General features: G+C 50.0%; 1 protein-coding gene across 6 annotated transcripts in view; it reads right to left on the reverse strand.

Moving 5' to 3' along the window:
* The window catches only part of LOC309372891 (uncharacterized protein), a 29,261-nt gene extending 21,758 nt beyond the window's left edge, over positions 1-7,503 (reverse strand). For 4 of the 6 annotated variants that reach the window (XM_081916939.1, XM_081916938.1, XM_081916937.1 and 1 more), the window contains exons 1-3: positions 7,428-7,503; positions 5,890-6,081; positions 609-749 (exon numbers count right to left, since the gene is read on the reverse strand). In XM_081916939.1, the coding sequence (XP_081773065.1) occupies positions 609-749; positions 5,890-6,081; positions 7,428-7,494 (400 nt within the window). In that variant the 5' untranslated portion in view covers positions 7,495-7,503. Of the gene's footprint in view, positions 1-608; positions 750-5,889; positions 6,133-7,427 lie in introns of those variants that run through there. The other 2 variants (XM_081916936.1, XM_081916940.1) reach the window with 2 other exon arrangements.
* Between the last annotated feature and the right edge of the window lie 11,216 nt (positions 7,504-18,719).

Below are 18,719 nucleotides of genomic sequence, written 5' to 3' on the forward strand. Positions count from 1 at the left end.
CTTATGCATGTGGCATAAGGTCTATTCTACTCTGGGTCCAGTTCTGGATGACAGAGGATGAGAACGACAGAGGATGGGAAGGTTGGACAGTGTTCTTGAAGCTACCAACATGAGGGAGGCAGTGGAAGACAGGAGTGCCTGGCACGCTCTGGTCCAGGGGGTCACGAAGAGTCGGACACGACTGAATGACTAAACAACAAAGCCTGGAAAAGAGGAGTCTGAGCAGAGATATGATAATCTTCTTCAAATATCTCAAGGGCTGTCACATGGAACAGAGAACAAGCATGTTCTCTCCTGCTCTGGAGGGTAGGACTCAACCAATGGATTCATGTTACAAGAAAGGAGATTATGACTAAACATCAGGAAGAACATTTGGACAGTAAGAGTTGTTTGACAGTGGAACGCGCTTCCCTTGGAGGGTGTGTCTCTCCTTGGAGAGGTTGGAAGGCCACCTGTCAGGGCTTCTTCAGCTATGATTCCTGCCTTGTAGTGGGTTGGACTTGGGGATTCTTTCTGAATCTACAGTTCTGTGATTCTTTGGTTAGGAAGACAGGCGAGAGCTTCCCTCTCCCAAGCTGAGATCTGCCAGCTCAAAGACCCCCGCTTACCTGGGGCAGCTGCCACACAGCGCATGTGGCAATCGTCAGGGCAGCACTTCTCCCCGGGGCCACACCAGGTGTCATCCAGACAGCTCACTTGGCAGGCCTCCTTCAGACCAGAGCAGAGCTTCGGACAGTAGCCTGGGCTCACTGGGGAAGAAGAGGGATGGGGACCAAAATCTGCCAGTGTGATATCTCATATTTCCAAACTCAAGTTCAGTTCCCCATATTGCCATGGATTTTCTTCGTGAAAATTCACCATATGAACACTGAAGAGCTCTGCTGGATCAGACCAGTGGCCTATCTAGTCCAGCCTCCAGCTCTCTCAGTGGACAGCCAAATGCCTCAACAGGAAACCCACAAGCAGGATCTGAGCGCAAGGTCCCTTTCCCCTCCTGTGGTTTCCAGAAACTGGTATTTGGAAACATTTACTGTGCCTGACATGGAGGCAGAGTATAACCGTCATGGCTTGTCACCATTTTCTCCATGAAAATTTACATGCTTGTCTATGCAGTTTGACTGAATATACAAATTTTGCAAGGAATTTGCATGTTTGCATGCATGTTAGTTTCACGTATGCATGCATTTTTATTCACACACTCCCCTGTTATTTGCACTCTTGTACACATTTCTCATCTTTTTTTAAAAAAAAAGGATTATTTTTTTATTTGTGCTTTTCAGTTATATACATTTCAGTAGTTTTACAATCATTCTCACATTTCAAAAGCTGACTTCCTTCCTCCTCTTTCTGTGGTTCCTTAAATTAATTTTTTTTTTTTACATTTCCTGCATATTCTAACTTATTAACTTATTCTTTCATTAGATTTCTCATGTGGGAAACTGCGCCGTGCTGGAGAAGTGCAAAATTTGAAGGATCCCTGCATTTTTGGAAAGAGCAAATTGGGCCGGTTTGTCTTGAAGTGTGACCTGAACGGAATTTCACCCCATTGGCGAAGACTTCAGCGAGAGGCGAGGTTCCTCCAGAAATGTTCTTGAGATGAGGCCAAGCCAGGTGGGAGCAGGTCAGGCACTGAGTCAGCAGAGAGTGGGGAGGTCTTGTGGGTCTGTCCCAGCCAGGAGGAGACAGACCAGAAGGGATGCTGTGTTCCCACAGCAGAAACCCCTTTGGCCAGGGAGCCTGTCCCTCAGAGCGGCCTCAGGGCTTGTGCTGGTGACTCAGTGCTGAGGGAAGATTCATCCTGACCTCCTCCTCCCAACTCCAGCTTGATAGATAAAAAGTTGTGGTTGATTCACCTGCAGGAGTCATGCAAGTTCTGGAATGGATTCAGGAAGATCGGACGATTCAGGAGAGGTCAAAGAAAGAACACAATGCATAGATAAACTATGGAACTCCCTGCCACAGGAGGCAGTGATGACCACCAGATTAGAGGGCTTTAAAAGAGAATTGGACAGATTCATGGAGGAGGAAAGGACTATGGAGGGCTCCTGGGCAGGATGGCTCTGCTCTGCCTCAACAGATGGAGGCAGCAGTGCTTCTGAATCTCAGGTGCTGGAAACCACAGGGAGGGAGGTGGTTCTTGTGCTCAGGTCCTGCTAGTGGTTTTTCCCACAAGACCTCTCCTCCTCCCAGAGGGGAGGGGTTGTGAGCAGGAGCAGCTTCCCGCTGGGGCAGGGAGGCGTGCTTGGCTCCCTGCTCCTGATTGCTTCTGCTGCCATGGCCAAGCCTCCCAGCCGACCAATAGGGCGGCTGGTGGGCGGGGCTAGCCGCATTTAAACAGCCGCAGCAGCACTCAGCTCCCAGTCTGTTCCTGTTTTCTTTGGATCTCCCTCCCTCCCTCCCTCTTAGGTCAGCTTCTTTTTGCGTATTGACCTTGCTATGGACTTTGGTTGGTTGCCCAAGGGGCCTGGTAGGACTTTTTTTTTATCCATTTGGCAAATTGGCACCAGCCTCTTGGTTTTTTCGCCTAGCTCGTAGCAATTCATCACAACTTCTGGTATCAGTGGTTAGGCATTGGAATAGGTGTGCTGTGTTGGAGGATTGGGTATGCACCATCATCTACCCCTTTTAGGTATTCTGTTAAAGGAATCCGGCGGGCGTGGATCCTGTCTGATGCCCTGCTGGTGGCCGGGGCCATGGCACGACCCCCAGGGACATCATGGGGGAGCTTCCAGTTGTATTTGCATCAACAAGCTCCTCCCATTGGTTGTTAACCCGGATATGACTCCCGGTGGAGTCTTGCATTGCTGTTTCATCCAGTGCCTTAGCCATTACTACTCACATGCTGTAACCAATAAAAGTTGTGGCCTAATTTCGCCCATTAACCTAAAATAATGTGTCTGTGTGACTTATTATGCGAGTGGCGGGTCCTCGACTCACAAGAGACATCTGCTGGACTATTGTGAGAAGAGGATGCTGGCCTGTATGGGGCCCCTTTGGCCTGATCCAGCTGCTACTGCAGGTCTTTGCTGAGGTTATTCCTGGAGCTGATTCTTTCACCCTGGTTTGGTAGTCATCTTGCCAAGAAACCAAGCTAAATGAAAATTATGGCCCCCTTCCCACTGACATTTTTTCTCTAAAATTCATGTTCAACAGAAATAATGGCGCCTGTCTGCCGGCTTCGATGTATGTGATTTTTGCATTGCAGAGGGTTAGAGTCCCTTCCATCTCTACAAATCCATGATTCTATGAAGGTTTGCTGCTGGAAAGGCAGAATCAGGAGGGATGTTTCAATATCTCTTTCCTGTTCACGGAATATAAGCATTTTATCTCTGAGCCACTTTTTGTTACCATTTCAGAACAGAGTCTTTTCCCTCCAAAACACTGAGAGTGCTTTTGAATATTCATGGCAGAAAGTTGGCTGAGCCAATGGCCAGGGGTGAGGGGAGGCTTGAGAAGATAAGAGGAGCCCTGGTGAATCAGGGCAATAACCCATCTAGTCAGAGAACCATAGAGGCATAGAATGGTCGAGTTGGAAGGGGAGCCAAGGGTCATTTAGTCCAACCCCCTGCAATGCAGGAATCTCAGCTAAAACATCCATGACCGATGGCCACAGGCCCAGACGGGGGGGGGGGGGGCATATAGGCCACTTGGCCTGAGCCTCAGATTCCAAAGGGGGCCTCGGTCAGCATATTCACAAAATGAATTAAGTCTTTCTTTCGATCAACAATGGCTCAAGAACGCCTAAATGGTTTAGCAATGATAAACATAAACCACGATAAGGCGAAGTTGCTTGATTTTTCCTATGTAATTCAAGAATTTGCAGAAAAGAAAGCTAGGAAAGCATTTTTAAATGTACCGTATTTTTCGCTCCATAACACGCACCCGACCATAACACGCACATAGTTTTTAGAGGAGGAAAATCCGTAGGCATGCCACCCGTAGGCATTCCCTCCATAACACGCACAGACATTTCCCCTTACTTTCTAGGAGGAAAAAAGTGAGTGTTATGGTGCAAAAAATACGGTAAATACCGTACTATTGCACTATTGTATATCTATATTTTCCATTTGGTCTTTATATGAAGATACAGTTCAAGCCTTGAAATAAAATTATTTGTCAGCATAACTTTTGGGAAAATTATTTATATACTTACTTATTTATAAGACTTCAGTTATCCCCAGAGTAAAAAAGGGGGGGCATATTATCTACCTGGCCTGGGCCTCTTCTTGGCTCTGCAAGGCCCTGGATGGCCATCCAACCTCTGCTTAAAAACCTCCAGTGCTGGAGAATCCACAACCTCCAGAGGGAGACCTGCATTCTCTTCTCACAGTGGCCAACCAGATGCCCAAATGGGAAACCTGCAAAGCAGGACCTGAGGGCAAGAGCAACTCTCCCCTCCTGTATCTTCCAGCAGCTGGTACTCAGAAGCATCACTGCCTCCAACTCTGGAGGCAGAGCAGAGCCATCGGGGTTACTAGCCACTGAGAGTCCTCTCCTCCATGAACTTGCCTACGTTATTTTTTGCTCTATAAGACATACTTTTTTCCTCCTAAAAAGTAAGGGGAAATGTCTGTGCGTCTTATGGAGTGAATGTGTGGTCCCTGGAGCTGAATTGGCCAGGGCAAAAAGCAGACCATGCTTTTTTTTTGGGGGGGGGAGAGGGAAGTGGGTGCTGAAACAAAGCCGCTGATCGTTTGCCAATGGGGGAGAGAGATAAGGGACGCTAGAGATAAAGGAGGCTGCCTGGGAGGGGGGAGGTAAAGACAGCAAACTCGCAAAGGGGGGAAACAGGAAGACTAAAGCAATAAGGGGAGAAATTAAAAGAAAAGGAGGAGCAAAAAACTGTTCTGGCTAAGGAAAACAAACTAAGGCAAACAAGAGGGAAGGGGGTATTGAAAGGAAGCAGCTGATCGGTGGGATCGGAAGAGAGATAAGGGACGCTAGTGGAGGCTGCCTGGGAGGGGGGAGGTAAAAGCCCATGGATCCTCAGGATTTTTACATTGGGTCACCCCAAATTCACCACCAGATCACATAGCATGTCCATGGCTATAGCCTGCACCAAAAAAATCACGCACCCACTGTTGCCTGGGGCTGCAATGGTGTAAAAACGTGGTTACAAAGCACAGATCCACATGGATCCTCAGGATTTTTGCATTGGGTCACCAAAATTCACCATCAGATCACATGTCTGTGGCCACAGCATGAACCACAAAAATCATATATCCACTGTTTCAGAATATTTTTTTTTCTTGTTTTCCTCCTCTAATAACTACCATATTTTTCACCCTATAGGACGCACTTTTTCCCCTCCAAAAATGACGGGGAAATCTGGGTGCATCCTATGGGGCGAATGCAGGCTTTCGCTGAAGCTTGGAGAGCAAGAGGGGTCGGTGCGCACCGACCCCTCTCTCTCTCCAGGCTTCAGGAAGACATCCGCAGCCTAGGCAGCCCTGCGGGAGTACCCGCATGGGGCTCCCTGAAGCAGAGCGCCCCGCATGCCGGACAGACATCAGCCAGCCCCACAAGCTCGGGGGACAGCAGGGAGGCGCAGCGCCGCCATTCCGCTGTTCCTCGACCTGGTTCGGTTTCCCCGACCTGGTTTTTGGGGGGAAATAAAGGGGGGAAATCCTTTATTTCCCCCCCAAAAAACTAGGTGCATCCTATGGGACGGAGTGTCCTATGGGACGAAAAATACGGTAGGTGCGTCTTATGGAGCGAAAAATATAGTAATTCTCTTTTCAGGGCATCCAGACTGGTGGACATCACCTGTCTCTTGCAGGAGCGAGTTCCATAGTTTAACTCTGTGCTTGTAGAAAGTCAACCATTTGGCCTCCCCTGAGCAGGCGGTTCTCACCATTGCTGCTCCCATCCTCTGTCTGCCACACTTACCCATTGCAGGATGTGCACAGATCCTCAGAGTCCCCATGTTGCAGCACTTCTCACTGCTGGGACAGGAAGCGTCAGAGAGGCAGAAGACCTCGGAGGGCTGGGCATCCGGGTTCCTCCCTGGTGGGCACAGGCCAGCTTTCTCCAGGGCAGAGGCAGGAGTTGAGGGCAGCGGGCTCCCCTTTCCAGCACCTCCTGTGGAAAAGAAGAGACCATTTGGGCAGCAGAGCCTGTCAGAGACAAGTCACAGCCCTGACTCCTCTTGGCCGGCCGGCCTTTCCTGTGACTTCCTCTGCTCCAGAGGGTGTTTCTCTGGAGAGGAAGGTCTTCCAGAAAGGCTGCCAGTGGGAGCTGCTGATCCCTCAGTGGCAGAGCAGCTGCCTTGCAAGCAGAAGGTCCCAATCCCCAAAGGCAGCTGCAGGCAGGGCTGGCAGAGAGTCCTGCCTGAAGCTCTGGAGAGCCATTGCTGCCAGTCAGTGTAAGGCAACACTGGACTAGATGGACCAACAGTCTGATTCAGGAGAAGACAGTCTCCTAAGTGGGAGCCAGTACAGTGTAGCGGCTAGGGTGTCAGAGTAGGACCTGGGAGAGGCCAGGGTTCAAATCCACACCTGGCTATGAAGCCCACTGGGTGTGACCATGGGGGGGGCAGGTGGTGCCTCTTTGCCTAGCCTACCTCACAGGTGTGGGGATTAAATGAGGAAGGGGGGGGACCACGTACGCCACCTTCAGCTCCTTGGAGAGAAAAATGTGAGATATAAATGCAATTAGTAAAATAAAAAATAAATGGTCCCTGAGCTTCAAATCCCTTCATAGCAGCTCCTGGAGATGGGATGAGAGGAACTCTCTGATTGTGCATGAGAAGAGTCAGATCTCTTTCTTGCGAGTTGTACAATATTATGATTCTAGCTGGAATGGCAGTTATTGCTCTGGGATGGGAAGAAAAGGCCAAATGAATATGGAAAAATGGAATGATTATGTTTTTGAATACGTACAATCAGAAATATTTGCACAGATAGGGGCAGAGGATAGATGGGAAAACAAATGCCAAAGAATCACAAATAAATGGGCATTTTACAGGAACTGGATAGAAAGAGGGGGAGCCAACCCTAAGACACAAGCTCACATGAACAGACTGTGTACATGGATAAAGATATGAAGAAGGAAGGCCTGACCGGGGGGGGGGGGGGAGGGGTGGAGGGGAAAAATAATAAGAATAAGAATAAAAAGGTAAACCGGATGGTATTTTGTATTGATTTTGTTATGTAAGCCTTTTTTCAGAAACCATATATATTAATGTTATGTAGTTATGCATTGTAGTATGAATGAATGTTGTTTTGTATTCTTTGTTTTATAGATTATATATAATAATGTTATGTTACTAAGCAAATTTAACAAAATTAGAAAAAAAGAGATCTCTTTCTTGCAAACCCAAACACCCAAACACCCAAACACACACACACACAGACACACACACACACACACACACACAAACACGCATGTTTCTCTTTGGCTCAGCTTGCACACCCTTCTCCACTAACCTCCCAGCCCTGGCTTGGCCACTGAGATGATCAGCCCCGCGAGAAGGCAGAGGGATGGGAGCTGCATGGTGCTGCATGGAAGTGGCTGGCCTGCCCGGAGTTGCACCGCCTTGGGATATATATAGGTGGACCTCCCTCCCTCGCCGCCTTCCCAGGGGAACAGGAGGCGCTTGCACAGAAGTTTCCCATCTGAGCCGGCGGTGGGTCCCTGCCAGCATGAAAGCAGCCTCTGCCCTCCTTCTCCAGGGTTTGGTCATCTTTGTTCCCAGCAAGCCACAATTTCTCATCTGCAGCTGTCACCTTGACATGAGCAGAGCTGCTGGGTCAAGGCCTCGAAGCAGCGGAGCACAGACCCAGGGAGGCCGGAGCACTGAGCCGTGGAAACACAAGAAGCGCTGGAGGAGATGACTCTGTTGCGCTTCTGAATTCCAGCTGCAGGAAACCGCAGGACGGAAGAGAGTTGCTCTTGTGTTCAGATTCTTCTTGCTGGTTTCTCATAATGAGCACCTGGTTGGCCACTGTGAGAACTGGACGCTGGACTCAGTGGGACTGGGAATCTCCCCTACCTAACCCTGAAATGTTGCTGCCGGCTAGTGCAGACAATACCAAGGTGGATGATCCAATCCTCCGATTCAGTATAAGGCAGCTTCCTATGTACCATATTTTTCGCTCTATGACATACCAGACCATAAGACGCACCTAGTTTTTGGAGGAGGAAAACAAGAAAAAAATATTCTGAATCTCAGAAGCCAGAACAGCAAGAGGGGTCGCTGTGCAGCGAAAGCAGCGATCCCTCTTGCTGTTCTGGCTTCTGGGATAGCTGCGCAGCCTGCATTCGCTCCATAAGACGCACACACATTTCCCCTTACTTTTTAGGAGGGAAAAAGTGAGTCTTATACAGCAAAAAATACAGTATGTTTCTACACAGAAATACTAGAAATATGGCAAAAATGTAGTTCTGTTTTGTTGTAAACAAAATCTGCCCTTTTTCCCTTATGGGGGACACAAGAGCCCATATAGAGTCCTTATGTGGGTTCCCTATTGGTAGGAGAAAATAACAGAGGCCAACCAGAGAATATTGAGAAGCAAAGCAGCTAGTAAGCCTGATCTTTATTAAACTGTTGCAACAGGGTCTCCCCTCACATGCAGGAAAGGAGGAGGACTCAGAAACCAGGTGTGTCTGCCCTTATATAGACATTTTAAATTGCCCGCCCTGGAGTCCAAGACCACCCCTCCATACATCATACCTACATCAGAGAAGGGGTGTAGCCCAAGACCACCCCTCCAGATACATGATACCTACATCACAGAAAAGGTGGTCTACAACAGAAATTTGAATGTTGTTGTTTTTCCTGTCTGCCAGGTTATCTGATAATGCCTTATCTGATTGCCTTTCGCTCCATAAGACGCACACACATTTCCCCTTACTTTTTAGGAGGGAAAAAGTGAGTCTTATAGAGCAAAAAATACAGTATATATAAGACCTTAAAATTCTTATAACAGTTTCATTGGAGTTAAGCTGCCTTTGTTGGCAGGAACTGGTGGTAAGGGGATGCAGTTAAAATGGAAGTGATTGGGAGGGTGAAGTGATTGCAAGCGATATTTTTTCTGCTGCGCTGCTGCCTGGCTGGGTCCATTTGTCATCAGCTGCTTTTCCATTGTTCTCTGCAGTCAGTGAGGGGAGGACAGGAGGAATCGGAGTCGGGTCATATTGCCAAGGACTGGGGGAGTCCAGAAGCAACAGAGGTTTTCCTCCTTGCCCATTGAATTCCAGGACAATGCAGCTCTACTCCTCCAGCCAGAGGCCACAGAAGCACCTTGCCAAGTTTGCACAGCTGTTGCTCCTACAGTCATAGAATTGAATGATTAAGGCTTTAAATGATAATTTTAGATTATATGTTAGTGACTAAGTTTTAATTTGTGTATTTTTTAACTGTTGCTATATCTGTAGTGTCCCTGTTATACCTAATTGCAAATTCAAATGCTTCCCTATCGTGTTTTATGACTTCCTTGATATTGTATGTGAGCTGGAACTGGTCTGTGACCAAAATAATAAATTCTTCTTCATAGAATTGAAGAATTGAAAGGGACCCAAAAGGGTCATCTAGTCCAACCTGCCTTCTGCAATGCAGGAATCACAGCTAGAAACTTCCTGACGGTTGGCCATCCAACCTCTGAAGGAAAACCTCCAGTTAAGCGAGTCCAGCACCTTCTGAGGTGATCAGCTCTACTATCAAGCGGTTCTCGCTGTCAGAAGGTCTAGTTGGAATCTCCTTTCTTGTCCTTGGAATCCATTGGTTTAGGTCCTCTGCTCCGGAGCAGCAGAAAACAAGCTTGCTCCATCTTCTGCAGGTCTGCCATTTCCTAATGAAGGGCTCTGGGTCTCTTGGGTGCCAGTCAGAGAGGCCGGGCGAGGAGGAGATGGACTCAGATGCAACCATGGCAGAGTCCTCTGACACCTCATAGAATTGTAGAGTTGGAAGGGACCCTCAAGGTCACGAGGAAGGGGATTCCAGCTGGACATCAGGAAGAACTTTCTGAAAGTGAGATCTGTTGGGCAGCGGAACCAACTCCCTCAGAAGGTGGCGGATAATAATAATAATAATAATTTATTATTTATACCCTGCCCATCTGGCTGGGTTTCCCCAGCCACACTGGGCGGCTTCCACAGAGACAAAAAATGCACTAAAATGTCACACATTAAAAACTTCCCTGAACAGGGCTGCCTTCAGATGTCTTCTAAAAGTCTGGTAGTTGTTCTTCTCTTTGACATCTGGTGGGAGGGTGTTCCACAGGGCAGGTGCCACCACCGAGAAGGCCCTCTGCCTGGTTCTCTGTAGCTTTGCTTCTCTCAATGAGGGAACCGCCAGAAGGCCCTTGGTGCTGGACCTCAGTTTCCGGGCTGGACGATGGGGGTGGAGATGCTCCTTCAGGTATACTGGGTCTTTGAGGCTGTTTAGGGCTTTAAAGGTCAACACCAACACTTTGAATTGTGCTCGGAAACGTACTGGATCAAGTATTTTCCAAAGACTGGAGTAAAATTGTCATTTATTTAGAAGACCACCGTAAACAGTTAAAACCTTTGGCAGAGATGGAAAGACGCTTGTAATGTGGAATTGTTGTAATGGTAATTATGGTTACTATACAATAGCTAGATAAGGGTAAAAAATGCAGTAAATTTAATCTTAAAGATGGAAGCCATAGAGGGAGAGAAGGAAGTCCAAGGGTTCGAAAGAACTCTGCATTTTGATGTTTGAAATGGTTTTGTTTTATATGTATATTTTTTTTTCAAAAACTTAATTAAAAAATTATATAAAAAAGGAAGGAACAGGTGGATGCTCCTTCCTTTGAGGTTTTTAAACAGAGGTTGGATGTCCAACTGCCAGGAGTTCCTTAGTTGTGAATCCCACCTTGCAGGGGGTTGGACTAGATGACCCTTAGGGCTTCCTCCTGACGCTACAATTCTATGATTCTGTGATTCCTCTGGAAGAGTTATTTGTATTCAGAAGAATCCACCTTTGGGCATGTGCCCTCCGCACCCCACACCAGCTGATACCATTTGTGCATTTTCAAATTAATAAAAAACCTTGCCCATACAATGCCATGGATCTGGTTTGACCTTCGGACTGTCATCTTGCAGACAGGGCCTGTTTCTTTTAATATGATTAATCTGCAGCATTGAACTGTTCCTGTAGAAGCAGCAGGAGTCATTCCTCTTTTTAATTTACTCGTGGGTTTATAAAAAAACCCCTCCTCCTCCTTCAAAAAAAGGCGCTTTTCCATAGCAGGTATATTGCAACCATCTGTAAAAAGAGATCAGCAGGATATGCCTTTTCTCTGGCTCATTTTATTTTATTTTATTTTTAATATCTTTATTGATTTAAAATGCAAACATACAAACATACTGTCACGGCCACCCAGGACGGGTCCCAGCTCACAAGAGACCTCACTCCGTTGCAGTTTATTTACAGGAAAAGTTTATTGAAGATTTCTGCTTCTCGTACAGTTCAGCATCGTGGCCGTACGTCTGTCACGTTAGACCGCTGAAGTCCCCTCTGACTCCTCCCCTCTTCCACACCAACTTAATAGCCTGGCTCTAGACCACCTCTTCCTCTCCTTTCTTTTCCGCAGGGTCTTCCTGCCCCCCTGGGTTCCCTCTCTCCGTGACTCGCCTGAGGCTGAATCCTCTGCCGCCTCTTCCCCCCTCCTTCTGGCTTTAGGGCCGGGCTCCTCCCCTGAGCTCTCTCCACTTCCGCGCGCCTCTACGTTTGAACTTGGCGCGCGTACGTTGCTGCTGACCTTTCTTTCGACCGCTACACCACCCCTTGTTCTGCTCTCCACCCTTTCCGGCTGAACACCTTGCTCCAACCCCCTTTCTCTGTTCTCTCCTAATCCTGCTCCCTCCGAGAGGCTGACGACTCCACCCCCTTTACTCCGTTCCGGCTGAGACGCCTCTTGCTGCGTCTGTCTTCCACTGGGCTCCTCTCCGCTTCTCCCTTCTCCTCCCTTTTGCTTGATTAAGGTAACCCCCTTTTGAGAATCCTCTGACTCGCTGCTCAGACTCGTTGATTCCCTCAGAATTCCGTCATCTTCTTCCTCATCCTTCTGCCCCTCCTCCCACTCGCTCTCCGTCTCCTCTGTCATCTCCTCCTCTCTCCCAGAAACCCTGACATCCATCCCCCCCTCGAAGCCCCCCCTTCCCCCCTCCCGCTCGCCGGGTGCAGGTTGAGGAAAACGTGGTTCTTCCGGGGTCGGTTCAGGATACAAGTTGTCCACTTCAACGTTCTCCTCTGTCATCTCCGTATATGTGTGTTCGAACTCGGGTTCCCCACCCACAGACCTCACAGTCTCTTCCTCCATCACTGCTTCTCCTGGCGCTGCCTGCCAAGGACCTACCATCCATCTCTGACTCCATGCCTCCCTTGGCTGATCCACCCACCAACAAGGGCCTGTCTCCTCCCCCCCCAGTCTCGGATCCCTGGTCGGGCTTGTTTCGGGCGTATGGCCCTCGGGTGAGGAGAAACCCTCGAACGTGCTGTCTGACAAAGTGGGCGTGAAAAGCCAATCATCAAAATACTCCTCGGGCATGGGCTTGTGCGGAAAAAGTGCATGGAACTCCTCCTTCAACAGGGGTTCGTCCAACGCGTAACCCGGCACCCAGCTATTGGCAGAGGCCGGAGTGCCTTCCCTGGCTAGAAAATATTCAACTCCCTCCTCCCCCCATCTCGAGTCCAGTATCTCTGTGACCTCGTTAAGAGGTTCTGGTCTTGGCGATTCCCCCCCCTCAGGCGCCCTCCTACGTGGCTCTGGGAGTGCTCCTGACTCTTGAAACCTGTGTGGGGTTTTGTAGGGAGTGAGCACCGACCTATGAAAGACCGGGTGCACCCTGGAACCCTCCGGAAGGGCTAGACGGAAAGCCACCGGATTGATCTTAGCCTCAACTTGATATGGCCCTAGCTGCCTGTGTCCTAACTTCTTCTTGGCCAATGACCTGGCCGGCATCGCGTGGGCTGCTAACCACACCCAGTCCCCAATCTGGATGTCCTCTCCCGCCCTCCTGTGCTTATCGGCCTGCACCTTATACGCCTGTTTTGCCAGCTCCAAATGTCTCCGCAGCTCCTCGTGCACCTCTTGCAACTCCGCTGCAAAGTGGTCGGCATCTTGAGGCCCCCCCCCCTCCTGGTGCCTCAAATCTCGGGAAGGTTCTGGGATGACGGCCATTGTTCGCGAAGAAAGGCGTCACCCCGGTGGATGCGTGTTTCGTGTTGTTGTAGGCGAATTCGGCCATCGGCAGATAGTCCACCCACGCCGCAGGTCGCTGGTTGGCGTAGCACCGCAGGTACTGCTGCATGATCGCGTTGACCCTCTCCGCTTGACCGTTGGTTTGTGGATGTCTCGCCGATGTCAGGTTGATTTTGACGTGCAAGATGCCCAGAAGCTTTCGCCAGAAAGTGGAAACAAACTGGCGCCCCCTGTCGGACAAGACGGACTGCGGAAGTCCATGCACTCTGAAGACGTGATCGATGAAGAGCTTTGCGGTCTGTTCTGCCGTCGCCACCTTGGCACAAGGGATGAAATGCGCCATCTTGGTGAACAAGTCCACCACCACTAACACCGCCGTCTTACCTCTGGAGCTGGGCAGGTCCGTAACAAAGTCCAACGCTACCCTCTCCCACGGTTGCTGCGGTGTCTCCAGCGGTTCTAGCAATCCCGCCTGCTTCTGGTGCACTGGTTTGGACCTCTGGCAGATATCACACCTGGCGACGTAGTCCGCCACCTCTCCTCTCATCTGGGGCCACCAAAAGTCTCTAGCCACCAACTCCATCGTCTTCTCTTTGCCGAAATGGCCTGCACTAGGGGCGTCATGCAATTGTTGCAGAACCTTGGCTCGAAGATCGTCGGTGGGCACGTAAAGGGCACCCTTACGAGTCAAAAGTCCATCGTGCAATTGGAACTCATCGTTGTCTCGCGACCCTCCGCGTAGCTCCTCCATCTTGGACTGTGCAAACCGATCCCTTTGCAACGCGCGTCGCACCGCGTCCAGGTCGACTGCGATGGTAGCGCACGTCCACGCCTGCGGTGCGAAAATGTGCTTTGCTGCGATTGGAGCTGCTTCCTCCAAGTATTGCGGCTTTCGGGACAGCGCGTCTGCAATAACATTGGAGTCTCCTGGGATGTATTCTATTTTGAAGTCGAAATCCGCAAAGAACTCCGCCCAGCGCATGTGTCGCTGGGTCTGTAACTTAGCCGTCCGCCAATACTCTAAGTTCTTGTGATCTGTGCGGACTTGCACCGTGTGCTTGGCTCCTATTAAGAAGTGTCGCCACGCTTTGAAAGCTGCATGAATGGCCAACAACTCCCTGTCCCATATGGTATAATTGCGCTCCGTCTTGCTGAGCTTCCGGGAGTAGAACGCACCCGGTCTCCAGTTGCCTTGTGAATCCTCTTGCAAAAGAACGGCCCCAACCGCTCTGTCTGACGCATCGGTCTCTACCCGCATGGGTCTGCCGGGATTCACGTGGAGCAGCTGCTCTTCGGAGGCGAAAAGACCTTTAAGCGTCCGGAAGGACCGCTCCGCTTGTTCGGTCCAGACGAACTTCTTCTTCTTGGAACTGAGGGTGTCAGTGATAGCCGCCGTCGCGTTCGCAAAACCTTTAATAAACTTGCGGTAAAAATTGGCAAAGCCGATGAACCTCTGGACCTCTTTCCGATTTCGAGGGCTTTTCCAGTCCAACAGCGCTTGAACCTTAGCCCTGTCCATGGCCAGTCCCTCGTCGGACAACTTGTAGCCAAGGAAATCAACCTCTCTGACATCAAACTGGCATTTTTCCAACTTGGCGTACAGCCTGTGGTCCTTCAGCCTCTGCAGGACCTCCCTCACGTCCTTATCGTGATCCTCCGGCGATTCCGAGAAAATCAGGATATCGTCGAGAAAGCAGACACACTTCTTGTAGAGGAGACCTGCTAGCACGTGGTGCATAAATGCTTGAAAAACGTGGCTGCCATTTTGGAGACCGAAAGGCATGACTCTGTATTCGTATGTGCCCAGAGGGGTGAACATGGCGGTCTTCCACTCATCTCCTTTCCGGATGCGGATGAGATTGTAAGCTCCACGTAGGTCCAGCTTGGTGAAAACCTTGCCCCTCCTGACGGTCGCTAAAAGGTCGTCAATCTTGGGCATGGGGAAAGCTTTGGGCTTAGTCAAGCTGTTTATGAACCTGTAATCCACTATAAGCCTTTTTTGGGGCGTGTTTTTCTTCTTCACAAAGAACACAGGGCTGCCACCCGCTGCTTTAGATTCCTGGATGAAACCTCGCTTGAGGTTATGGTCTATGAACTCCCGAAGCTCTTGCATCTCGTCTTCCGACATAGAGTACAGCTTGGCAGCAGGCAGTTGCGCCCCTGGCACTAAATCAATCGCGCAGTCGTAAGGTCTGTGAGGCGGCAACTTGTCAGCTTCCTTCTCACAGAAAACCTCCAAGAAGTCCTGGTACTTGTGAGGCACTGTTTGCACCATACCCAGATGCAACCGCTGCTCGGCTTCTCCTCCCTGATCGGTCTGAAAGCAATGCTGAGCACAATACGATGAACAAAAGGTGATCTGCCGCTGGTACCACGCAACCGCGGGACTGTGCCTCTCCAGCCAACTCATGCCTAACACGATGGGTGTGTCCGATAAGTGGGTGACATTGAAACTAATAAGTTCTCGATGGTTGCCAATCTGCATCATCATGGGAGGGGTTTGCTGCACCACTTGCCCCCCCAGCAACTTCCTGCCGTCTACCGTGACCACGTTTAGAGGCGTCGTTGCAGGCAGGAGCGCCATGTTGTGCTGCTTAACGAACTGCAGTCCCACGAAGTCGGCGTTGCTTCCCGAATCGATCGTTATTGGAACCTCGAGGAGTCTCCCATCAGGCAACTGGAGTGTTGCTGTGAGCAGAACTGCCGGTCTGGGAGGCAAAGGGTCCACGCTCTGCAGTGATGCTGGGGGCTTGTCTACAGATCCGCCTGGCTGAGCCCCAGTAGCTCTGCTTCCAGCCAGGCACTGTCGTTTCCCTGAAGCTGCTCCCCTGGTTGCACCTCTGCTGTTACAGTTGCCAGTGCTGCAGTGTGCTTCTGGAGCCTCTGGGGGCACTCTTTCGCCATATGGTGCGCACTGTCACAGATGTAACACTTCCTGGTTCCTCTAGGAGGCTTCGCTTTGGCTGCACCAGGGACAGGGCTCTGGGATGGCTTCTGAGCCCTAGCACCACCAATCTCCATTGGCTCCTCGCTGTCCTTCCCCATTGGCGAGGGGTGCGCACGGCTGAAATCCCTGTGCACAAAAGGGAGAGTCCTCGCTTGCGCACGCGCTTGGGGCCCGTCCTCCTCGTGCCACGGACGTCCCTCATGTCGAATTCCAATAGCTAAAGCCCGATGCACCACGTCTTCTAGGGTCTGGGGTCTGTCCCCCCTAGCGATCTCATCCTTGATGGGGGGGCTCAATCCCTCCCAAAAAAGATCGCTGACCGGCTTACTGTCCTTTGGCCAATCTAAGGCGGTGAGCAATGCAAAAAATTTAGAGTGGTATTGGCGCACAGTCGCTTTCCCCTGCCTCAGCCCGTGCATTTGACGGCGCGCAATGTCCACATCCACAGAGGATTGAAAACAAGAATCCATCGCTTTGATGAACGCAGTTGAATTGCGACGGGCCGGTCCATCTTCGCGCCACAGATTGCGTAACCAAGCCCTGGCCTCCCCATGCAGGTGCGAAACAATGAACCCCACTTTCTCCTCCTCATCTTTAAAATCGTGACGGAGTAAATGCAGTGCATATACGACGTCCGCTCTGAAATTGGGATAGTCTTGCAAGGTGCCATTAAAATGCGGAACCAGGGCACCCCCCCTCCGTCCAAGCGCAATGCCCTCCGCTCTGGAACCTGGGGCCCCCGCCCTGTCCGCGTGTTCCCACCTTGCCTGCAAATCCTGGCACGTCTTCTCCAAGTCGTCATTCTTCTTCTGCGAAGCAATGACTGCCGATGTGAGAGCGGTAACCTGATCCCGCAGTGCAACCAGCTGCTCCTCAGCGCTCATGGCTGCTCCCGTTCGTGAGCTTCGCAAAAAAAAATTTTTTGCTTTAGGAGAGGGGACTTACTGACACGGCCACCCAGGACGGGTCCCAGCTCACAAGAGACCTCACTCCGTTGCAGTTTATTTACAGGAAAAGTTTATTGAAGATTTCTGCTTCTCGTACAGTTCAGCATCGTGGCCGTACGTCTGTCACGTTAGACCGCTGAAGTCCCCTCTGACTCCTCCCCTCTTCCACACCAACTTAATAGCCTGGCTCTAGACCACCTCTTCCTCTCCTTTCTTTTCCGCAGGGTCTTCCTGCCCCCCTGGGTTCCCTCTCTCCGTGACTCGCCTGAGGCTGAATCCTCTGCCGCCTCTTCCCCCCTCCTTCTGGCTTTAGGGCCGGGCTCCTCCCCTGAGCTCTCTCCACTTCCGCGCGCCTCTACGTTTGAACTTGGCGCGCGTACGTTGCTGCTGACCTTTCTTTCGACCGCTACACCACCCCTTGTTCTGCTCTCCACCCTTTCCGGCTGAACACCTTGCTCCAACCCCCTTTCTCTGTTCTCTCCTAATCCTGCTCCCTCCGAGAGGCTGACGACTCCACCCCCTTTACTCCGTTCCGGCTGAGACGCCTCTTGCTGCGTCTGTCTTCCACTGGGCTCCTCTCCGCTTCTCCCTTCTCCTCCCTTTTGCTTGATTAAGGTAACCCCCTTTTGAGAATCCTCTGACTCGCTGCTCAGACTCGTGGATTCCCTCAGAATTCCGTCATCTTCTTCCTCATCCTTCTGCCCCTCCTCCCACTCGCTCTCCGTCTCCTCTGTCATCTCCTCCTCTCTCCCAGAAACCCTGACACATACAAAGAAGATAAGTATAGAAACAAAAAACAAATAAGTTTGAAAAAACAAGAAAAACGGGGAAAGAAAAGAAAAGAAAACCAAGGATTTATACAACGTCATATCTATCAAATAAAAATTATCTGGCTCATTTTAACGGATCGGGGCATCATTCCATCGGGACTCATAATACAAAAATCTGGGAGCCTCTCGGCCCCTTGGCCGGCTTGTGACACTGAGCTGCCACAACAGAGTTCCTGGCTCCAGAGCCTGCAAGGAGGAGCACCTTGAGAAACTGTCTGGCGACCAGAGGAAACCTGTTGATGCATTTCCACCGCCATGAATAACTCCAAAGAAATGTTGATGCCCACTTTTTTGGCTCACTTTATGACACCTCGTAATTCATAAGATAAAGCTTGTTTTTCCTCAGATGCAGGAATTTGCCCTCTTCACCTCATGTAGGCAGGATTCCTTATAACCATTTATGACCTGGCGGTGTTTGTAGAATTTGTACTGTGAAAAAAGGAAAGGGGTCAAACCACCGCAAGAGGTGCTGAAATTTTGGGAGGTTGGATAGTTACAATGGAATGGTCTCGGGGGCGGGGGACATATTTCTATTCTTATTTATTTTTTATTATTACGTTGTCAAAATTAAAAAAAATATAAAAAATAATTATCGATGATGATGGTGGTGATCATAATCATAATCATTTATTATTTATACCCCGCCCATCTGTCTGGCTTTCCCCAGCCACTCTGGGCGGCTTTCAACAGAGCATTAAAAACAGAATAAAACTTCAAACATTAAAAACAGGGACATGGCATGAAATGTTTTGAAGAATTTCTTCAACTCCATAGTTAGCAGGAAACACAGGGGGCACAAGCACAGAGCAGAACAACAAATCCTTAA

This window comes from Podarcis melisellensis (genome assembly GCF_964234715.1).
Source record: "Podarcis melisellensis genome assembly, chromosome: 6".
NCBI lineage: Eukaryota > Metazoa > Chordata > Lepidosauria > Squamata > Lacertidae > Podarcis > Podarcis melisellensis.